The 18,763-nt window shown below is 38.4% G+C and overlaps 1 protein-coding gene across 2 annotated transcripts in view; it reads left to right on the top strand.

Annotated features, from left to right (window-relative positions):
• LOC126356368 (structural maintenance of chromosomes protein 1A) overlaps positions 1-18,763 on the top strand; it is a 179,295-nt gene that overhangs the window by 109,387 nt on the left and 51,145 nt on the right. For both annotated transcript variants that reach the window (XM_050007357.1, XM_050007356.1), the window contains exons 13-17: positions 2,891-3,022; positions 3,137-3,202; positions 3,337-3,494; positions 4,750-4,847; positions 12,139-12,320. In XM_050007357.1, the coding sequence (XP_049863314.1) occupies positions 2,891-3,022; positions 3,137-3,202; positions 3,337-3,494; positions 4,750-4,847; positions 12,139-12,320 (636 nt within the window). The remainder of the gene's footprint in view (positions 1-2,890; positions 3,023-3,136; positions 3,203-3,336; positions 3,495-4,749; positions 4,848-12,138; positions 12,321-18,763) is intronic.

Below are 18,763 nucleotides of genomic sequence, written 5' to 3'. Positions count from 1 at the left end.
ACTGCTTTCGTATGGCATCATATTCTGGGGTAATTCATCGTTGAGTAGAAAAGTATTCATTGCACAAAAACGTGTAATCAGAATAATTGCTGGAGCCCACCCACGGTCATCCTGCAGACATCTATTTAAGGATCTAGGGATCCTCACAGTAACCTCACAGTATATATATTCCCTTATGAAATTTGTTGATAATAATCCAACCCAATTCAAAATAGCAGTGTGCATACCTATAACACCAGGAGAAAGGATGATCTTCACTATGCAGGGTTAAATCTGACTTTGGCACAGAAAGGGGTAAATTATGCTGCCACAAAAGTCTTTGGGCACCTACCAAACAGCATCAAAAGCCTGACAGATAGCCAACTAACATTCAAAAATAAATTAAAAGAATTTCTAGATGACAACTCCTTCTACTCATTGGCTGAATTTTTAGATATAAACTAAGTAAAAAAAGAAAAAAAAAACCTTAATCATTAGTGTCATGCAATATTTTGTGTAATGTAATTTCTTGTACAGACATCTTTTATTAACCTGACACGTTCCACATCATTACGAAGTGTCGTATTCATGATCTATGGAACAAGTATTAATCTAATCTAATCTAATCTAATCTAATGACTGGTGTTTATCCAGGTTTTGTCAAGCCACACAATGTCTTCAAACAGCATTTTAACTATAGTTCTTAAAAATCAACAATGCCACACTGTGGTGTCACCTCCCTCCATTATAATTTTCCATCCATTAATTTTTTTATACCAAAAACTGAGGGCTCTGACAACAGTTAACAAAGACATTTTACTGCCTCTGAATAATTCTGCCTCATGAGAAATAAAGCACAGTTTTTAATAGTTGGATGTTCTTTTCTCATTTAATATCTGTATATGTGGTGATGAACAGCATCTAGTTTAAAAGAGTCCCAATGTGGTTCTGTCCTTCTATTCTTCCCGGCTGTCTGAGGTTTGGCTGATCCAGGCTCTTCCTCTTCTGCACAGCATTTATCCTTACAAATTTTGACGACAGTATTTTTGTGTATCTCCAAGGTGTCTGCAGTTCTTTCAACTACATTCATTAGAGATAAGAGTAGCTCCATTCTCTCTCTCTCTCTCTCTCTCTCTCTCTCTCTCTCTCTCTCTCTCGAGATATTCTCGCTCTGAGCACACAAACTCAAGTGTATGGTCATGAAAAACATGAGTACATTGCTGAACTTTCCGTTCAGCTGCCACACGTTTTTCACACTTCCACTGCAATCTTCAGACATCCTGTAAGGCAAAATAAACTCGCTGCAAAGAGGAATAAATCACACAACAAAATGGACCATAGCTGTTTCTGTTGCGGGCTATGAGTGTCATCTACAAATGGCTGCAGTAGCAACTACCAGAAGTAGCAGAGAGATCATCGGTGAACGGAACAGGAGGTGCAGCCATCCGCGTTTTGTGGTTGGCTGGTAGCTGTGGTAGCAGCCCTGTGAACAGCTAGCTGTCAATCACTTTGTTATTCTGATCTGAGTGTCACTCTTTTATTTTCTGACCTGTCTATTCTCCCTCATCCCCTTGCCTCTTCCACATAAACAGCTATTTGCTCCTATCAACTTTGCACAATGTTGTCTTGTCAACAACCTCTTTCCTGCTTATTACCCTACCTTTCACCTTTAAGCTCTCAGGTTTTCAAATCTTGTAAGATGCAGTCTCCAACGATCGGTCTTTCCATCTCATCCCATCTGGTAAGTCTCGCATGACCTGGGGATCTGGACGACTTTTCCAGCACTCTCCCAACTTCCTGAATCTCGCCAGTCTTTTTTCTTCATCCCTCTCGCTTCCACTTCAACCCTTCTGCCAGAAGAAGGAGACGCAACTTTGGTATGTGTTTGCCTCTGCCCCTGAAAATCCTATATAACTGAAATTGGCAAATAGTGGTTCAAACAAATACTGATCTATGAATATAAACCATCTCAGCAGGAATGGAAATTTCAAGATACTGTGGCATCAAACCTGAAAATAGAAAAAACAAGTTACCTTATTCAGAATCGAAATTTTAAACAATAGAATGTCTACTGGCCTTAGAGCAGCCTTTCAACGCTGTACCTAGCAGCCCTGTCCTGTCCCCATCATTTTTCTCAAACGACCAAAGACAGTACTGCATCTTCCTCCACCTCTACCCTGCCATCCCTCCCCTCATGCCCTCCTCCCCTCACGCAGTCTCCTTATTCTACCACTCATCCAGCAGATTAGTGGTCTCATCAAACGCAGTTGCAACCGATAGCCAGGCCCTGGTGCCTGGGGACAGCGGCCATGTGTGGGTGAGTTGGGCTAATGTGAATGTGTGTGTATTTTCTATTTCAGGAGGAGGAGTTTTTTGTCCAAAAGCTTAAATGTTAAGCACTTTTTTTTTTTTCGTTGTGCCTGTCTGTATCTCAACACCTCTTCTATGTGGTGACCAGAATTGAAATTTTATTACATTTGCTCACAGAATTCAACTTTAAAAATATTTTACTAAGATCTAGCTCCCCATTCACCGTAATATAACCTGCTTCCTGTTAGATTGTAAAAGTACACACAGTTTATTGATAAGTGCAGTGAGATTTCTCTTCAGTCATCATCTGTATTCCAAGGTTGATTTTTTTTTCAGTTGACGCAATCCTCTTTTGTGTTAAAGATTTTTTTCTCGTCTCTGATTTTATTAAACCTGTGATTAAGTGTTACTTTGGGAGGTAGTCACAAAAATTGTGCACCATACGTTGATGTGTTTTCATTTCTGACTTAAAATCATAAGAAAACCATTGTGCACAAATACTTTTTGATAAACATTATTTGGCCTGCAGAAGCATGATGTTGAGGTGAGGAAGAATATTTCAGTCCTAAACAAAGTTTATTTTATTTTATTTTTTTCCTAGGAAAAATTAACTGAAGAGCTCAGAGACTCAATGAAGAAGTCTCGCAAGGAATCTGAACTTAATACAGTAGATTCACAAATTCGGGGCCTTGAAACACGCTTAAAGTACTCAAAAACTGACCGTGAGAATACGGTAAGTTATTAAGTGCATTTACTGTCATGGCAACTGTATGCTTTGTAAATTGTCAGTATATTATAAGTAGAAATATAAACATCACTTAGCATTGGTCTGCTTTTGGTTTTTCAGATGAAACAAATCAAGCAATTAGAAGTAGAACTTGCTAGTCTGAAAACCAAATCTGAGAATTTTGGAGTAAGTATTAGAGTTCATTGCATTCTTATAATACAGAATACCACTTAATGTTGTTTCTACCTTACCTCAATGTGTGACATTTTGAAATGTCTGTAAATATATATTATGGTTCTCAAATACATGTTTTTTTGCAGCCAACTATTGCAGAAATTGAAAGAACAATGCGTAATCGTGACCAGCAAATTCAAGAAATTAAAGAAAATATGAACAATGTTGAAGATATTGTATTTGCTAGTTTTTGTTCCCAGATAGGGGTAGCAAACATTAGGCAATATGAAGAACGAGAGCTCAGGTAATGTCACCTAGTAGGTCATGGGTGATTTTGAAACCACTCATGAATCACTTCTTTTCTACGTTACATTAGATGATTATTTTTCATTTTTGGAATTTTTTGTATTATTTGCGTTTCGCTAAGGAAATAGGTAAGAATTCAGTCGTTAGTGATACAAGATCATAAAAGTAACAACTCGCTGTGTACTTGAAGCATGCCTGTTAGGGGCTCTATGCCTGAACTATACAGTTAGTTGTTCACTTTATTCATTGTTTATATTCCACCCAGCACTCCCCATGTTCACATTTACTAATTGGACAGGAGTGTGTGTTAAGACATTCCTAAAACTTCTAGAAATGAGTTTGAGAGTAAGTACAGGGACACACACAAGTAGCTGAAAACAACAAAAATGAATCCTTAGTTTTCTGGTTTGTTAGGTTTTCAGGTGAGAATGATGATGACATTTTACCTCTAAGGATTGGTGTGGGTTTGGGAATGGTAGGGGGTGACATTTAAAAATAATTTAAAACAATCAATATTCATCCTTGAAGTCTTTTACAGTGGCGTGCTGAATATCATGTCCTCGTATTTCAAGCTGCGTCAGTTGGAAACTGAAAAGATTTTATTCAACAATCAGTATTGTTGTCAGATTCACAGTTTTTGAAGCTATTTGGTGAACTCATGTTGACATTTAACTCCAGATTCAGCAGTACAGAACCTCAAAATCTGTACAAACGCTTTTACCATTCCTTTATGTTCTAAGAAAAAATGCATCTTCCTATACATATGGAAGCACATGTTCACAGATAGAGTAAAGAGTTGCAGAGGTGGTCGGGAGAAGGTAAGTGTTAAAATGAGTTGCAGAGGTGATTTCCCCCCCTCCCCCCCCCCCCCCCCGCACACACACACGCACACACACATGCACACACACACACACACACACACACACACACACACACACACACACACACACACACACACACACACACACACAACATACACACTACTTTCATTCTTGCTTCTTGAGGTGAACTTAGTGTTGTTTCAAAGTAATATTTTAGTCAATTTGTTAAGAACAGTTTTATTTATAATTGTATCATACTTAAACTTTAAAAAGTGGGTACATAAAATACTTGTGTTTTGCATTAAATACACATTTAATTAATTTTTCTGGCTAATGTAAGAGAAGAAATCTGACCAACATTGCTAATCAATCACTCTTCTACAAATACTGTATCAGTTCCATGTAATTTACATTTTTTTTATTCTGTTACAGAACACAACAAGAGAGAATGAAGAAAAGAATGGAATTTGAAAATCAAAAGAACCGCATACTCAATCAGTTAGAATTCGAAAAAACTCGAGACACCAGAAGTAAGTTGGAAAAACTGGCACAGATACAGAAATCATTTCATACATGCAGCTATTGATATTTTATTATTTGGTTATTTTTATAAAAAGAAATGTATACACAATTTAGTGGTGAAGTAACTATATGTGCTGGTTTATTGATACATAATTAGCAGTAAGGCCTGTTTTACACAAGCGACTTTTCTGTTTAAATTAACTATTCAAAGTGGGTGCATGTAGTGTGAGGCATGCAAATCTGCCACCAGCCATGTCACAAGTGGATAAGTGATATCAGTGATTGAGTGTGGAATTCTAAAATTCTGAGTATACTGAGGATTGAACACACACAGAAACTGGGGAATGCAGCAGCATCTGGTAACCTCACTCATTTATAGTAGAGGATACTGTGCCTTTGTCTCTTTGTAATATTTATTTTACTGTTTACTTTGCATCCATGACACATTGCAAAGGTTTCATGAGGACTTGTTATTTTTTTCTAAGTGTGTGTCTCCCCCTCCCCCTCAAAATTAAAAACAAAAATAATATGTAGGTTTTACAGTATATGGACAAAGGGAAAAAAGCTACATGGAGCATAAATAGATTAAATCTTTTATTAATGCAAATAGTTTCAACAGTGAAGTCAGCACTGTTGAAAGAGATGAGTAGTTTCACTTGTTATGAAGAAAAGTGAGGAATATACTGTAGCCCCCTTTTAACCAACCTGCAGCGACCACAAGGGCAAAATCAGACTTATTACTGTAGAGGCATTTACACAGTCATTATTCCCTTGTTCGAGAGTGAATGGAACAACATAAAGCCTAATATATGATACAATGGGAAGCACTTTGTGCCATGCATTTCACAGCTGTTTGTAGAGTATGGATGTAAAATAGATGAGGACAGAGGAAAAAGTTAAAACACACTCTGTACAGCCTTTTAAAATTTGATGCATTTGTATGTATATATTTTCTCGAGCAAATATGCATTGTTGGTTTGAGATGTTTAGATGATACTTTTAACAGCCTTGCATTTCTTAGCAGTGTGGATAACTTATTGTATGAGCTTTACCAAAAACATTCACTTTGAATTTCTAGTATAACAGCTAGCTCCTTATTGCTTTTATTACATTTTGGCTTTCTATAAGGCTAATGATCCCTCATAACCTCACTTTTGCTCTTGAGTACTGTCTGAACATGCACAATTTTGGCACTGACATGTAAACACAAATTACCACATTTACCAAGCCAGTCTCATTAAATTGTATAATAAATATATCAGCAGAACTACTGTGGAGAGTTGCCATCAATAGTATATTGAAAAAAGAAACTTATTTGTGTAAAAATGGCTTAATTTTGCCAAAGGATGCCAAATAAATCTGTGTTAACCATGCACAGTACTGCTGGAGAGTAGAGTCCTGTGTAGTACTGTGTCAATAGGGGAGTGCTTCTTCATGACAAGACAGTAGGTCTGTGGCAGATGATGGGAGAGATAAGTTATGGAAAATTTGTTTCTCCTGTACCTTCTCTCTCCAGTCACTTACTACATCTCACATAACCACTACTCTAGAAGAAGACCTTTTGGCTGAAAGCGTAAATGTGTACCTGTCTTTTTGTTGTGCCTGTCTGTGACTCAGTATCTCCTCGATGTGGTGAGTAGCAATCTTTGTTTTCCATAATATTGTCATTATTCCATCCTGGATTTTCTGTTGTTTGACTTTGTAACAATTTTCTGTTTATCTTGTTTTAATTTTTGGTGAATAACTATTCAGGTTACATAATAAGGGTTTGTGTTGTATGTATAAGTACCTTTCTTCTAGCTTTGTACAAATATTTATTTTGTGTAAGTTCATCACACAGTCATCTAGCTATATGATATGTACTAAGAAAAAAAATCATGATAATAACTGCACGGGGATAGCAATATCATCAGTCTATGGATAATGTGTTTGTGCTGTGCAGAATATATTTCCAGTCATGGTTCTAAGTACCACCTGCCACTCTCAAGACTAGCAAGCTTGACAGTCTATTGGTACTTGTAATCAGTGAAGAACGCGTGAAAGATAAGCTATCCCTCCATTGTTACTAAAGTGTCTCCTAGAACCTCATGGTTCCAAGACAACAGGTAGGGATAGTGAAAGAAAATATAATGTAAAGTAGGTAGCATAGTAAAATCGGAAAGATTGTTATACAGAAACCAAAAGGTGAAGTAACGCAATGATCAGCTCTGGCCTTTTAAGTGTCATTTTACTAAGTTTGTACTTCATTTTTATTAATACAGGCTACTTCAAATCTCCCCTTTGTATGGATTTCCATAAGTATTTAAAATCACTGTAAGCTGTCAAATGCTGTTTAAATGCAAATGAGCAGCTGAACTTCAGCTTTACATAAGTAATCACTTTCTTAAATGTCAATACTAAGTCATTTGTACTTAATCTTGTGAAAATTAACACCAAGTGTTAATAAACAACTAAAATGTATACAATTATTTTGAAATTATTGACTAAAATCTGCCACATCAAGTTTTCCACCAGTTTCATTTCCATTGCACGTTAAAATCAAATAATTTTCCCCAGACAGGTTGATAAGCTACAACATCTGATGAAAGAGGTGTGTTGATAAACTGCTGGAAAAAAATTAGTAGACAATGTTGGAAGTTTCCAATTCACTCAAGATTTGTTGTTACAACAGTGCATGTGGAATGCATGAAATGACTACATTTATAGATCAATAGCACGAATGATTCAGAGGTACCATATATCAACCTATGCTGAAACATCCATATTATTTTATGGTGTAGCCTCCACGAGTGGCAATGCCGCCACTGAATGTGGCATCCAGTCAATTATACAGATGGCGAATAGTGTCGTGGGATATATTATTCCACACCAACTCAACCTGTTCATGTAGTTCTGTAAGAGCTGGTGGTCGATGAGTTGTGAGAGTCCCTTCTCATCCCATTTTATCCCACAGGTGCTCGATTGGAGACAAGCCCAGAGATTGTGCTGACCAGGGAAGTTACTGCACATCTTGCAGAGCACGTTGAGTTTCACAGACTGTGTGGGCAAGCATTATCCTCTTGGAACAACACAGCACCTTACTGTTGCAAAAACAGAAAAAGCATAGGTCTGATTACATTCTGCACATACCAAGTCTGGCTAGTGTCCCCTCCAGAAATACCAAAGGAACAAGAGATCTAGCTTATCTTACCGCTAACCATAAGGTCTGGGGTGGGGCCAGTTTGTCTTGATTGAACGCACTCTACGAGACACTGCTAACCATGTCTACGTTGTAAGCACAAATGACCATCACTTGCAAGCTGGCAGAATCTGCTTCAATCACTGTATACCACAGCGCACCATTTTATCTTTCAGGTGGTGCTCTGATGGCACGAATCGAGTAATGCACATTGATGCTGTGGCTTGAGTGGAAGACAGGCTAGAAGTGTGCATGCCTATAGACCCGCAGCTAAAATCCGGTTTGAAACAGTCTGTCTGGATATGTCTGGGTCCACAAGCTCTCCTATCTGTGCTGTGGTAGCTGTAGAATCTGCCACTGCTGTCCTTACAATCCAACAATCCTGGCAGGCAACTGTGCTATGTGGACATTCAGAACCTTGCCTTTAAGTGTGAGAATGTTCACATCATGCGCTTTTGTCGTCGTCATACTGTCCGCCCCCATTCATAACTTTACCTCGATGACCAACTTCTTGAAGTAGTGTAGACTTACCGCTTTTTGGGACTGGTTTTTGACACCCACTTAACTTGGCTTCCCCATCTTCGTCAGCTGAAGGATAAGTGCTGGCAGCTTCTTAACATTTTTTGTTGCCTGAGCCACACCAACTGGGAGGGGCTGGTCATCCTACAATGCTGTATCTGTACAAAGCCCTTGTACAGTCCGATATTGGCTATGGGAGCCTGGTTTATGGTTCAGCATCACCCTCCACGCTGCAGCTGCTGTAGCCTATCCAACACTGTGGAGTTTGACTTGCAACGGGAGATCTCCAAACAAGCTCTGTGAACATCCTTCTTGTGGAAGCTGGCATTCCTTCATTGTGGCTCTGGCAGCAACCAATATATCCAAATTATACCACCCAGATTCATAGTTCGCCCCGCCATCCAAATTACCATCTCCTTTTCCCTAACATGGTGAGCCATCTCCCACAACAGGTATCTGCTTCCGTCCATGTATGGTCGGTTCCACTCGAGGCCCTCTGCAATTTTTCTTTCTTCTTGATGAGTTTCAGGGCTCCGAAATAATGCACACCGATGGACCAGTGGTCGATGGCCTTGTTGCCTTCCCTTATGTTCACATTGGACACACTGAACAGTGGTCCTTACCAGGTGGCTGCAGTGTTTTAACTGCAGAAGTGGTAGCCACCTATCACACTCTTGATCATATCTGCTCCTGCGCTTGTGAGTTCTTTGTCATCTGTTGTGACTCCTTAAGCAGCCTTACAAGTTCACGCCAGTGCTTCCCTCAACATCCTTTGGTAATGACTATCCAGGTGTCTGTTTATGCTCTCAGCAACAGTGGACATTCAGTGACCATTTGGACCTTAGCATGTGTCGGGATACCAGGCAATGAACTTGCTGACAGCCTGGCCGAACAGGCTACTGGTAAACCAACTCTGGAGATCGACCTGCCGGAGACTGATCTCCAATCGGTCTTCCACAACTTGTTAGAGTGCTCAATTTTAGCCACTCTGCGGCAGATTTTTAACCGTGCCAGCATTCTATCTACAGTGTTGGGCGACAGTGCCTCAATGGCTGATGTAGTTTTATGTTTTATTCATGGTCGGGGGTTGTTGTTATACAATCTAAGGAGGGGCATCTGGCCTTCTCTCCCAGGCCTCCACCCTCCCTCCCTTTTACCTTTTTGTCACTCTTTCTTTGCGTTTTGTTTACCTTGGTGTTCATCTTTTCCCTGTGTGTGTTCATCTCGCCCTGTCTTTTAGGCTGGAGATTTTAGTGTGTTGCAGAGTGGCTGGCTCATCCTTTTTTATTCGTGTGATCTGCCAGCCCAGGTCGTCTGCTTTAACATCCTCTACTTTTCATTTTAGTGTTTGTTTTCCCCTTTCTTTCGTTTTCTCTTTCAGTGTGGTTCCCCATTAGTTTTACATCCTTTTACTTTTCCCAACTCCTGTTTGGAATTATTTTACCTTGAGACTTGTTTGCATGAAGAAAAAGGGAATAATGACCCTGTAGTTTTGTCGCTTTATATCCCAAGCCAACCAACCAATGTTCACATGACCACTGATACCAGAATTGTTTCACAACTGATGAAGTACATCCAGCTTGTGTCTTTCTTTGAAAGGACCATCCCACCTGTCGGTAGGCCACAATTTATCCCTTTCAAACAAGCTCAGTTGATGGTAGGAAGCACAAGTGCATTGTGGTGGCATAGTTAACTGTTTGTTTCATTTATTTGCAGCACACTGAGCTTTCTGGCTATGAGTGTTCCCTATTAAAGGGAATACTGTTGGCAGACAAGGAAACTGTTATGAATACATCTACTATCCCCCAGGTGGCATAGGCCGTCCTCAGATCGTCTCTTCAGGTGCACTATTTTTTTTGGGGGGGGGGGGGGGGTGTATGTTGTTAATGCTGCAGGTGTGCCATACAATTAACCAGGGTCCTGTTTGTGTGAATGTCTATGTTTTTTTTTCTGTTTTGGAAGGAGGATCTTTCTGTACAAAAGCTTAAATGTGTAGCAGTCTTTTCCATTGCACCATTCAGCAACTCAGTGCCTCCTCTGTGTGATGAGTAGCAATCTATCCTTTTCACATTGTTGTTACTTCATTCTGGACTTCCCATTTTTTAATTAATTACATGAAAGTTTTATCGTGGTAGCATGCTGTAGTGGTCTTCAGTCTGAAGACAGGTTTGTTGCAGCGCTCTGCACTACCGTGTGTGCCCACAGCTTGTGATCTAGCGGCTAGCATTGCTGCCTCCGGTTCGCAGGGCCCTGGGTTCGTTTTTTGGTCAGATTGGGGATTTTTTCTGCCTGGGGATTGGGTGTTTGTGTTGTCCTCATCGTTTCATCATATTTGGGAAAGTGGCAAGACTAGTCCATGCAAAGATTGGGAATTTGAATGGGCGCTGATAACCATGTTGTTGAGTGCCCCAGAAACCAAACAACACACACTATCCTGTGAAAGCCTCTTCATATCCGAATAACTACTGCAGTGCGCATCCATTTGAACTGAATTGCTGTAGTCATATCCATTTCTACAGTTTTTAACCCCCATACTAACTGTCATTACCAAATTCATTGTTTCTTCAAGTCTATCAAAACCTTCTTTTGTCATTTGAACAGCTTCTCATCCACCATTCACTTCCATATGAGGCTATATTCCAGACCCTCAGCAGAGACTTCCTAATACTTAATTTTATATTATACTCTCCACTTCAATCAGCATTAGTTATTTTCATGCCAAAATAGCAAAAGTCATCTTCTAGTGATGTACGGATATACAGGGTGAGGCAGGAGGAAAGGCACACACTTTGAGGGGTGATAGTATTAGTGATTCTGAACAAAAAACTTCATATGGACATATGCCCTATTCTGAAGGATTTCCGAGATAGAACTTATTAAATATCACTTTTGTACATTTTTCTTGAGTAAATCAAAGACTGCACCCACCAGCAAAAACGTGCCGCAGTACAAAATTAAACTATATTAAATTTCCTACAAAGTAGGTCCTATTCATTTTTTTTTCTCTAGAACTAATGGTTTGTGTGAAGAGAGCATGATAATGTTCAAAAACTCGGTTGACAAGCATGTGCTGTAGCTTACGTAGTTTTTGTAGGCTAATTTGAGACAGTTTCTCGACTTGATAGACCACAAGTGTCCCATATCAAACAGTTCGTCTCAACTTGCTACCTCAGTATGCCACCCCAGTTGGCCTACAAAAACTATGTAAGCTACACCACATGCGTGTGGAGCGAGTTTTTCAGCATTCCCACCCTCTCTTCTCACAAACCATTAGTTCTAGAGAAAAAAATGAGTAGAACCTTTTTTGTAGGAAATGTAATGTATTTTTATTTTGTACTGCGACATGTTTTGCTGGAGGGTGTGGTTTTTGAGTTATTCAAGAAAAACGTACAAAAGTGATATTATTCTGGATAGGGCATGCATCCATACGATGTTTTTTTGTTCAGAATCGCTAAATACTAACACCCCCAAAGCATGATCCTTTCCTCCTGACATGCACAGAGAGGGGGGGGGGGGGGGGGGGGGGGGTTCATTTCATGACTACTGTGGTCAATTTTCAACTTTATTCTAATAATGCTTTGTAATCTGTTTTTTCCCCTCAGATAATGTACTTCGTTGGGAAAGGGCTGTTCAAGATGATGAAGATGATTTAGAAACAGCAAAACAGGCAGAGCAGAAACAGATGGCTGATATTGAACGTGATATGCGGTCACTGGACAGTTTGAAATCAGAACGCATGTCTAAAAAAGCTGAGGTGGATAACATGGAAGAAGAAATTGGCAAGGTAATACTTTTCACATTTTTGAAATGCTAATCTGGAAACATAAGTGAAATCTAAATGTGCAGTAAAAGCAGGTTAGAAACATGCTTGTTGTACTGTATTGTTTGCTTACCTTCTTATGACTGATTTCAGAGAAAGGTTGGGAGGTACAGAGTTGCTGCTGCAATTTGAAATTGAAGCCTGCAGACAAAATGAAGGGACATAATAAAAATAACAGTGCAAAATTTTACAAATGATATGACTGTGCTCGTAGTAGCATCATCTAGCTTTCTGGAGTTCTCACGAGTCCCACTTGATGAGTGTTTGGTAGTAAGGCTTCATCAAAAATGGCAGTTGACCCTTTTGCATGTAGAAACTGAATTTAACAATACATATGGGTTGTGAAGCAATATTTCACCATGATAAGTTCGTTACAGCACACTGCAGTGTCTCGCGGGGAAAGCTAAAGCAATTTTTCTTGCCCAGTTTAATTTTATCTGAGTAGTGCTACAGTTCCTGACTTTTGGAGAGATTCCATTTTATCCCCCCCCCCCCCCCCCCCCCCCTTTCCGTTCCTTTTCTTGAAATCTGAAGTTGATCATACTTGCCTAAATAGTTTCTATAATGTTGCTTTCACAAGCTGTGTAAGGGAAGACATTGTAGTTAAAAATCAAATGCCACCTTATTTGAATCTTAAAATCTTCCCAATTGTGTGAGGTAATTGGATGGTGATGCCCATCAGTTCCTTTAGAACAAGAGAATGATAGTAGTGCTACTTCCAAGGCAAGGAGACCACATTATTATTCTTAATTTTTGGCAGAATTTTTCATTTTCTGATTTATTTGAACATCACATCAGCATCATATTAGTGACAATTACATTATAAAAAATTAGTTTCAGTGAAACATAAAGGTTTGAGGCTGTCCATTGTTCATAAAAGACCAGCCTCATTTCCAGCCTTTGCAGTGCCACCATCACACAGTAACTTTTAATAGTGTTATAAGTGCACAACATGCATTTGTGTTTGCATTCTCCTTAGTGGCATGGCATTGCTTCCCCACATTTCAAATGACCCTCATATACTGATGAAATCACAGGATTTATGCAAAGCCTTTCTTCTAGAAATATGGATGCTAAATATTAATTTTGCTGAGATTGGAAGGAACACACAGTGGCTTAAAAGATTTAGAATTATTTTAGATTTGACTATTCGGTAAGTAATACACTCAAATCCAACATATAAATATTACAAAATGTTTTATTTAAATGCAATGAATTGAACATATTATATACTATTGTCGAAGATAGAGTGCTGTGTTGGCTGTTTAGTCAATCATTACAGCTTTTGTTCCAGGGAATTTAAATTTTTATGTAGTGACAAGGGGAAGGCCTCAGACATAGCCAACTGTTGGTTCATACTTGGCAGGTAGCTTGTGTACAAACTAAAATGAAAGAGACTAAATGATATTTCTGTCAACATCCTCCACCTCCTCTTCCCCCTTCCTCCCATTTTTGATAAAAGCACCCCTACAGTTCGTGAGCTGTAATTGACACAAAATTGATAAAATCAATTGGTAATTACAGGGTGTATACGACCTGGGACAACTGGGAAATCCGGAAAAAAACTGGAAATTTTCTCGAATTCCAGGAATGTTTAATTGTTTTAGTTTTCAGCTAAAATTTTGTAATTTTGACTGGTAAGAACAGATACTCTAAGGATATTATAGTATCTCGCTACTGCAGAATAATACTGCAGCAATAAAACATGAACAAGAAGAAAAAAAAGAAAATAAAACTTAAGTTCCAAAGGAAATGTGCCATATACAACAACAACAACAACAACAACAACAGCACACTGCTCATACAAGCATTTGCCAACAGCAAAATGTATCAAAGGCTTTAGGAAGACTATGTAATGCTTCATAACAATAAATTGTCTCTGATGAGTGTGACATCACAGCTGTTCACATTACATTTATTTGAGCAATTGGGAGTGAGCTCATGTGCATGCGCAGATAAGTCATATGAGTAGTACCTTCTCCCGCTTCTGGCTACAAGCTGTATAAGCAGTAGCAGCAAGCAGCTAAATGCTACCCAGAAAAATTCTACTGGTGCGCCCAAGCTGCCAGATTCACGCATTCACAACAGGCCCAGTTCTGGGGGCAGGTGGCAAACTGGGATATCTGCCTCTGGTGGCAATTTGGGGGCTGGGGGATAATTTGCGTTCTTTAAGTAAAAAATCTTGTTTCACGAAGCACCAGGCATCCAGCGCATGTGGTCTATCGTTTATTCATATAATTTTGAAACACATTGCTGTTGGTTGTTGAACATTTTTGAACACATTCTAAGTTGATTTCTGAATGAATCATAAGTTGATTTTTGAATGTGTGCCTAGCATACATGATGTCTCTGCCAGGGGAATCCCCTTCTCATCTAGAAATAAACTCCTGCAGACAAAATGGGACGGGGCTATATGAGCAGATCAGAATAAAGTCGAACGAGTGAATGCCAGTCACTGTTTGTGGTTGACTGGGTTTTTGAATGATCAACGTTGTTACAATTGCCAGCAAAATCCATATATTCAGACTATGAGGGGGGAAATAAATGACTAACAGGAATAACAGGCAAGAAAGCTTACACATTATCTGCTTGGTGTATCCCAGAAAATGAAATTTCAACAGAAAATTTTTGGCCAGACCACTACACCAGTATGGGTCAGTTGTACAGTCTCTGACTAGCAGCCGTTCAAGTTCTATTCTAAGAGTAGCAAAACACATTTATGAACACGTAATAGCACCTGATCAGAGAATAAATCTGGGACAACTAAACCGGTGATTGTGGCAGGGTTAGTGACGTTAACGTGAGAATAAGTTTTGACACTGGTTGGAATAATTACAGAATTAGCAATGAAGGATTGTTAGAACAAGTAAGGAGAAGAAGCGGGAACATCACACTAATTATGGAAGGATATGGCGATTCTGAATTTATATAAAAACTTCGTACTGCTAGTTTTCGATCCCGTGCCTGAGAACTGGAGCATATAAATGAAATGTGGAAATGTTTCCCAACATAAAGCTTTTTGCTTGTAGTAGGCCTAATAGGTATTTTATATTGGTGCTTCTTGAATTATATTCTATCTTGTTTTAAAAATGACCATTTGTGCCAAAACAGTATCATTTACTTTGTGTGTGTGTTTTACAATTGCTACAATATTAGGCAGGCCTATTCCTTTTTTTTTTTTTTTTTTTTTTTTTTTTTTTTTTTTTTTTTTTTTTTAAAAAATCTAGAATACAGTGACAATTTACATGTAATCAGATCGAGAAACCACACCAGTCTTGGGTACTATTTGTATTAATAACTTTTTCAGTATTAGACAACAAAATTTCACTTTTTCATGTAGCAAAACATTTGCTGAAGTAATAGTCTTTCCCAGAAAAGAATGTACGCCATGTGAAGCTGTTGCAAGATTAGAGAGAAAAAAAATTCTCTTGTCTTTACTGGCTTTACGTATCCTATATTTAATTTTATGTCACAAAAATAGCAAGTTATTAGCTAATAGCCAATTAAGTGCATATTTTCTGAGCAGTTCTTGTTCTCCTAGTCCAGTATTAATTGTGAGCGCTCTCTCTCTCTCTCTCTCTCTCTCTCTCTCTCTCTCTCTCTCTCTCTCTCTCTCTCTCTCTCTCTCTCTCTCTCAAGTAAAGGGGAGGGGGGGGGGGGGGGGGGGGGAGGCAGGATGTCAAACTGACCGACTGGAAGCAGTAGAGGCACCACAGGGCGTCTTGATTTCCACTGTCTTGAATATAGTTTGATGGCATCCATTACAAAATATTACACATTTGAATTCCACAGAGTGAAATACAGTGACGTGTGATAGAAGAATGTTGTATGAAGAGGCGTGCCACTGCAATTTGGCACACTGAAGACCAAAAAACGTGTCTTACATTTCCTCAAACACAGATGTTTTATACATCAGACTCTTCAGAAAGATGCGCATTGCAAAATAAACATATTGTTTAAAAGTAATTTTTTTTAAATTTTGGCATCCTACCTCAAATGCTCGCAGGGAGGTATTGCCCCAGTTTGGAAATATCATAGATCATAGATCCTAGACCGATGCACAGAGTAGTCTCAGTTGTAGTGGGGAGGCAGGTAGTCACAACATGACCTGTGTTTGCGTTTAGTGTTCTTCTTTTATTGCTCTCACATCAAATGAAAACAAATCAGATTTTTGTGGCCGGGAGCTATCAGGTGAATTAAAACACATTCACATAATTACGGAAGGCTAAAATATGTTATTACTTTCAGATTTTATTTTATTTTTCACCTTTCTGACAGTGAAGCATTAATCACATTGCAGAACAATGAAGTTATTTTTGTCAGTTTCCTAAAGAACTATTGGTTTTATTAATCTTCTCTGCTGAGGTAGTCAATTCATGTAAAACGAAGTGTTTAGTTCCACATTATTGGCTAGTTTCAACTGTTTGCTGCATTTCAAATGCATGTTTTCACCTTCTAGCACATATGACATTATGCCACAATAAAGGAACAAACATAAGGTATACTTGTACGCAAAGAAAATTTACATCCAAATCTGGACATATAAACTTAAAACCAAATTATGTGTTTTATTATGGTTCATGAAATTCCAATGCTGTTGCAGTGTCCTCTAATGTCTTGTTTCTTTTATGACATAATGTAAGATCTAATGTTTTACACATAGGAACATACGGGCTTCCTGTGTCATTATAGCTGCACAAGCGGGATGACGCCCCTTGTCAGAGGCTCTCTGGCAACTCTGAAACGAACCTATTTCTAATGGGTCGCGAGAAATGATTGCAAATGGTTGTTTGAAAAGCATTACTTTCAAAATAAATTTCCTTTTACGCAAGATGTACTATGTGCGAGAATGTACGATGGATTTCTTAAATCAAATAGTGTTTGACTCTCGTTTAAAAATCAACTCTTTGAGGACAACCATTTAGAAGAATTTCGAGCCCAGATGATCACATTTATGTCGTTAAAAATTTTACTGGCACATATGTGTAATTTATCTTAAAATGTAACATGCACAAAAATTATATATGAAAGTTTTTCTTTTCTTATAACACTATGTATATTAATTTAAACCGTTAACTTTCTCTCTTCACTTCAATAAATGCAGAACTTCATTTCATAATTTCATCTGCAGAACCATGAGAACTTTTTCATAGCCTGACACCTTTGATTCACAAGCTACATATAAAAATAGAAAACATACTTCAAACACTTTTGGCTCTTGTTTTAAGCAATTTTTGTGCTTTGAGAAAAATTGATTTTGTTTTTTAAGTTTCTATGATGACAGTTGACTGGAGTACTCTTTTTGAAATTCTGAAAGTAGCAGGGGTAAAATACAGGAAAGGCAATTTACAAGTTGTATAGGACCCAGACAGCAGACAGAGTCCAGGGACATGAAAAAGAAGCAGTGATTGAGAAGGGAGTGAGACATGGTTACAGCATATCCCCAATGTTTATCAATCTGTACATTGAACAAGTAGTAAAGGAAACCAAAGAAAAAATTTGGTGTAGGAATTAAAATTTAGGGAAAAGAAATAAAAACTAAACAATCCTGTACATTACATTCTGCTTTGTACCGGTGAACGTAGGGATCTAGGTCAACAAGAAAGCAAATTTAGGAGCTGAGAAGGCTGACAAGGAATACATTATGACACGGTATGCTGGTACCGTACAGGTTTTCATGTAGCTATTGAACCCGAGAGACATGAACTGGTGAGGGAAAGAGTGCCTAACAGTAGAGAATGATAAGCTGTGGTCAGTAACACTTGCCGTGATATGCTTTGCTGTTATGTGAACATAAACTTGGATACTGTAAACAATGAATTTATTGTAGATACAGTGCTGTATAAATGTGTATTGTGTCTTTGACTGCATGTTCTTGATGGGAATATTTGCTATTAGAATGTAAATATTGTGGCAGTTTGCAAAGTGACATACGATAGTTCTGTATTAGTTGTTTATCCCGTTGCTATGTCATCAATCAGAGTTGACCTTTTTACTAAACACTGTCATAATTTCCAAGATACAGGAATTCATACATTAAATTATTTTTTTATTGTATTCATGCCCATGTATTGTACTTCGGTACATCTCATTATTTCCTTTCCTGTGGTACATAAACTTCATACTTCTGATGAATTGGTTATTATTTTTTGGTGATACGTATGTAACATTAATAACATGACTGGTTCTTCAATGAAGTCCTTGTCCATGTAATATTTCTTAGTTTGAGAAAAGTACTGTGATATCACTATCATTGCCTAAACCTTTTTTTAGGTTCAGTACTGGCAAAATAAGCTTATTCATGTGGCCAAATTATTATCTCATCTCTCTCCACTGAAAACCATTCATTATTACATGCCAATATAGCATGAGGCACAGTGTGCTACCTTGTGAGGTATTAAGGTGAG

Source organism: Schistocerca gregaria, chromosome 3, assembly GCF_023897955.1.
Source record: "Schistocerca gregaria isolate iqSchGreg1 chromosome 3, iqSchGreg1.2, whole genome shotgun sequence".
In the NCBI taxonomy this organism is placed as follows: Eukaryota; Metazoa; Arthropoda; class Insecta; order Orthoptera; family Acrididae; genus Schistocerca; species Schistocerca gregaria.
This window is presented reverse-complemented; position numbering and strand designations above follow the sequence as displayed.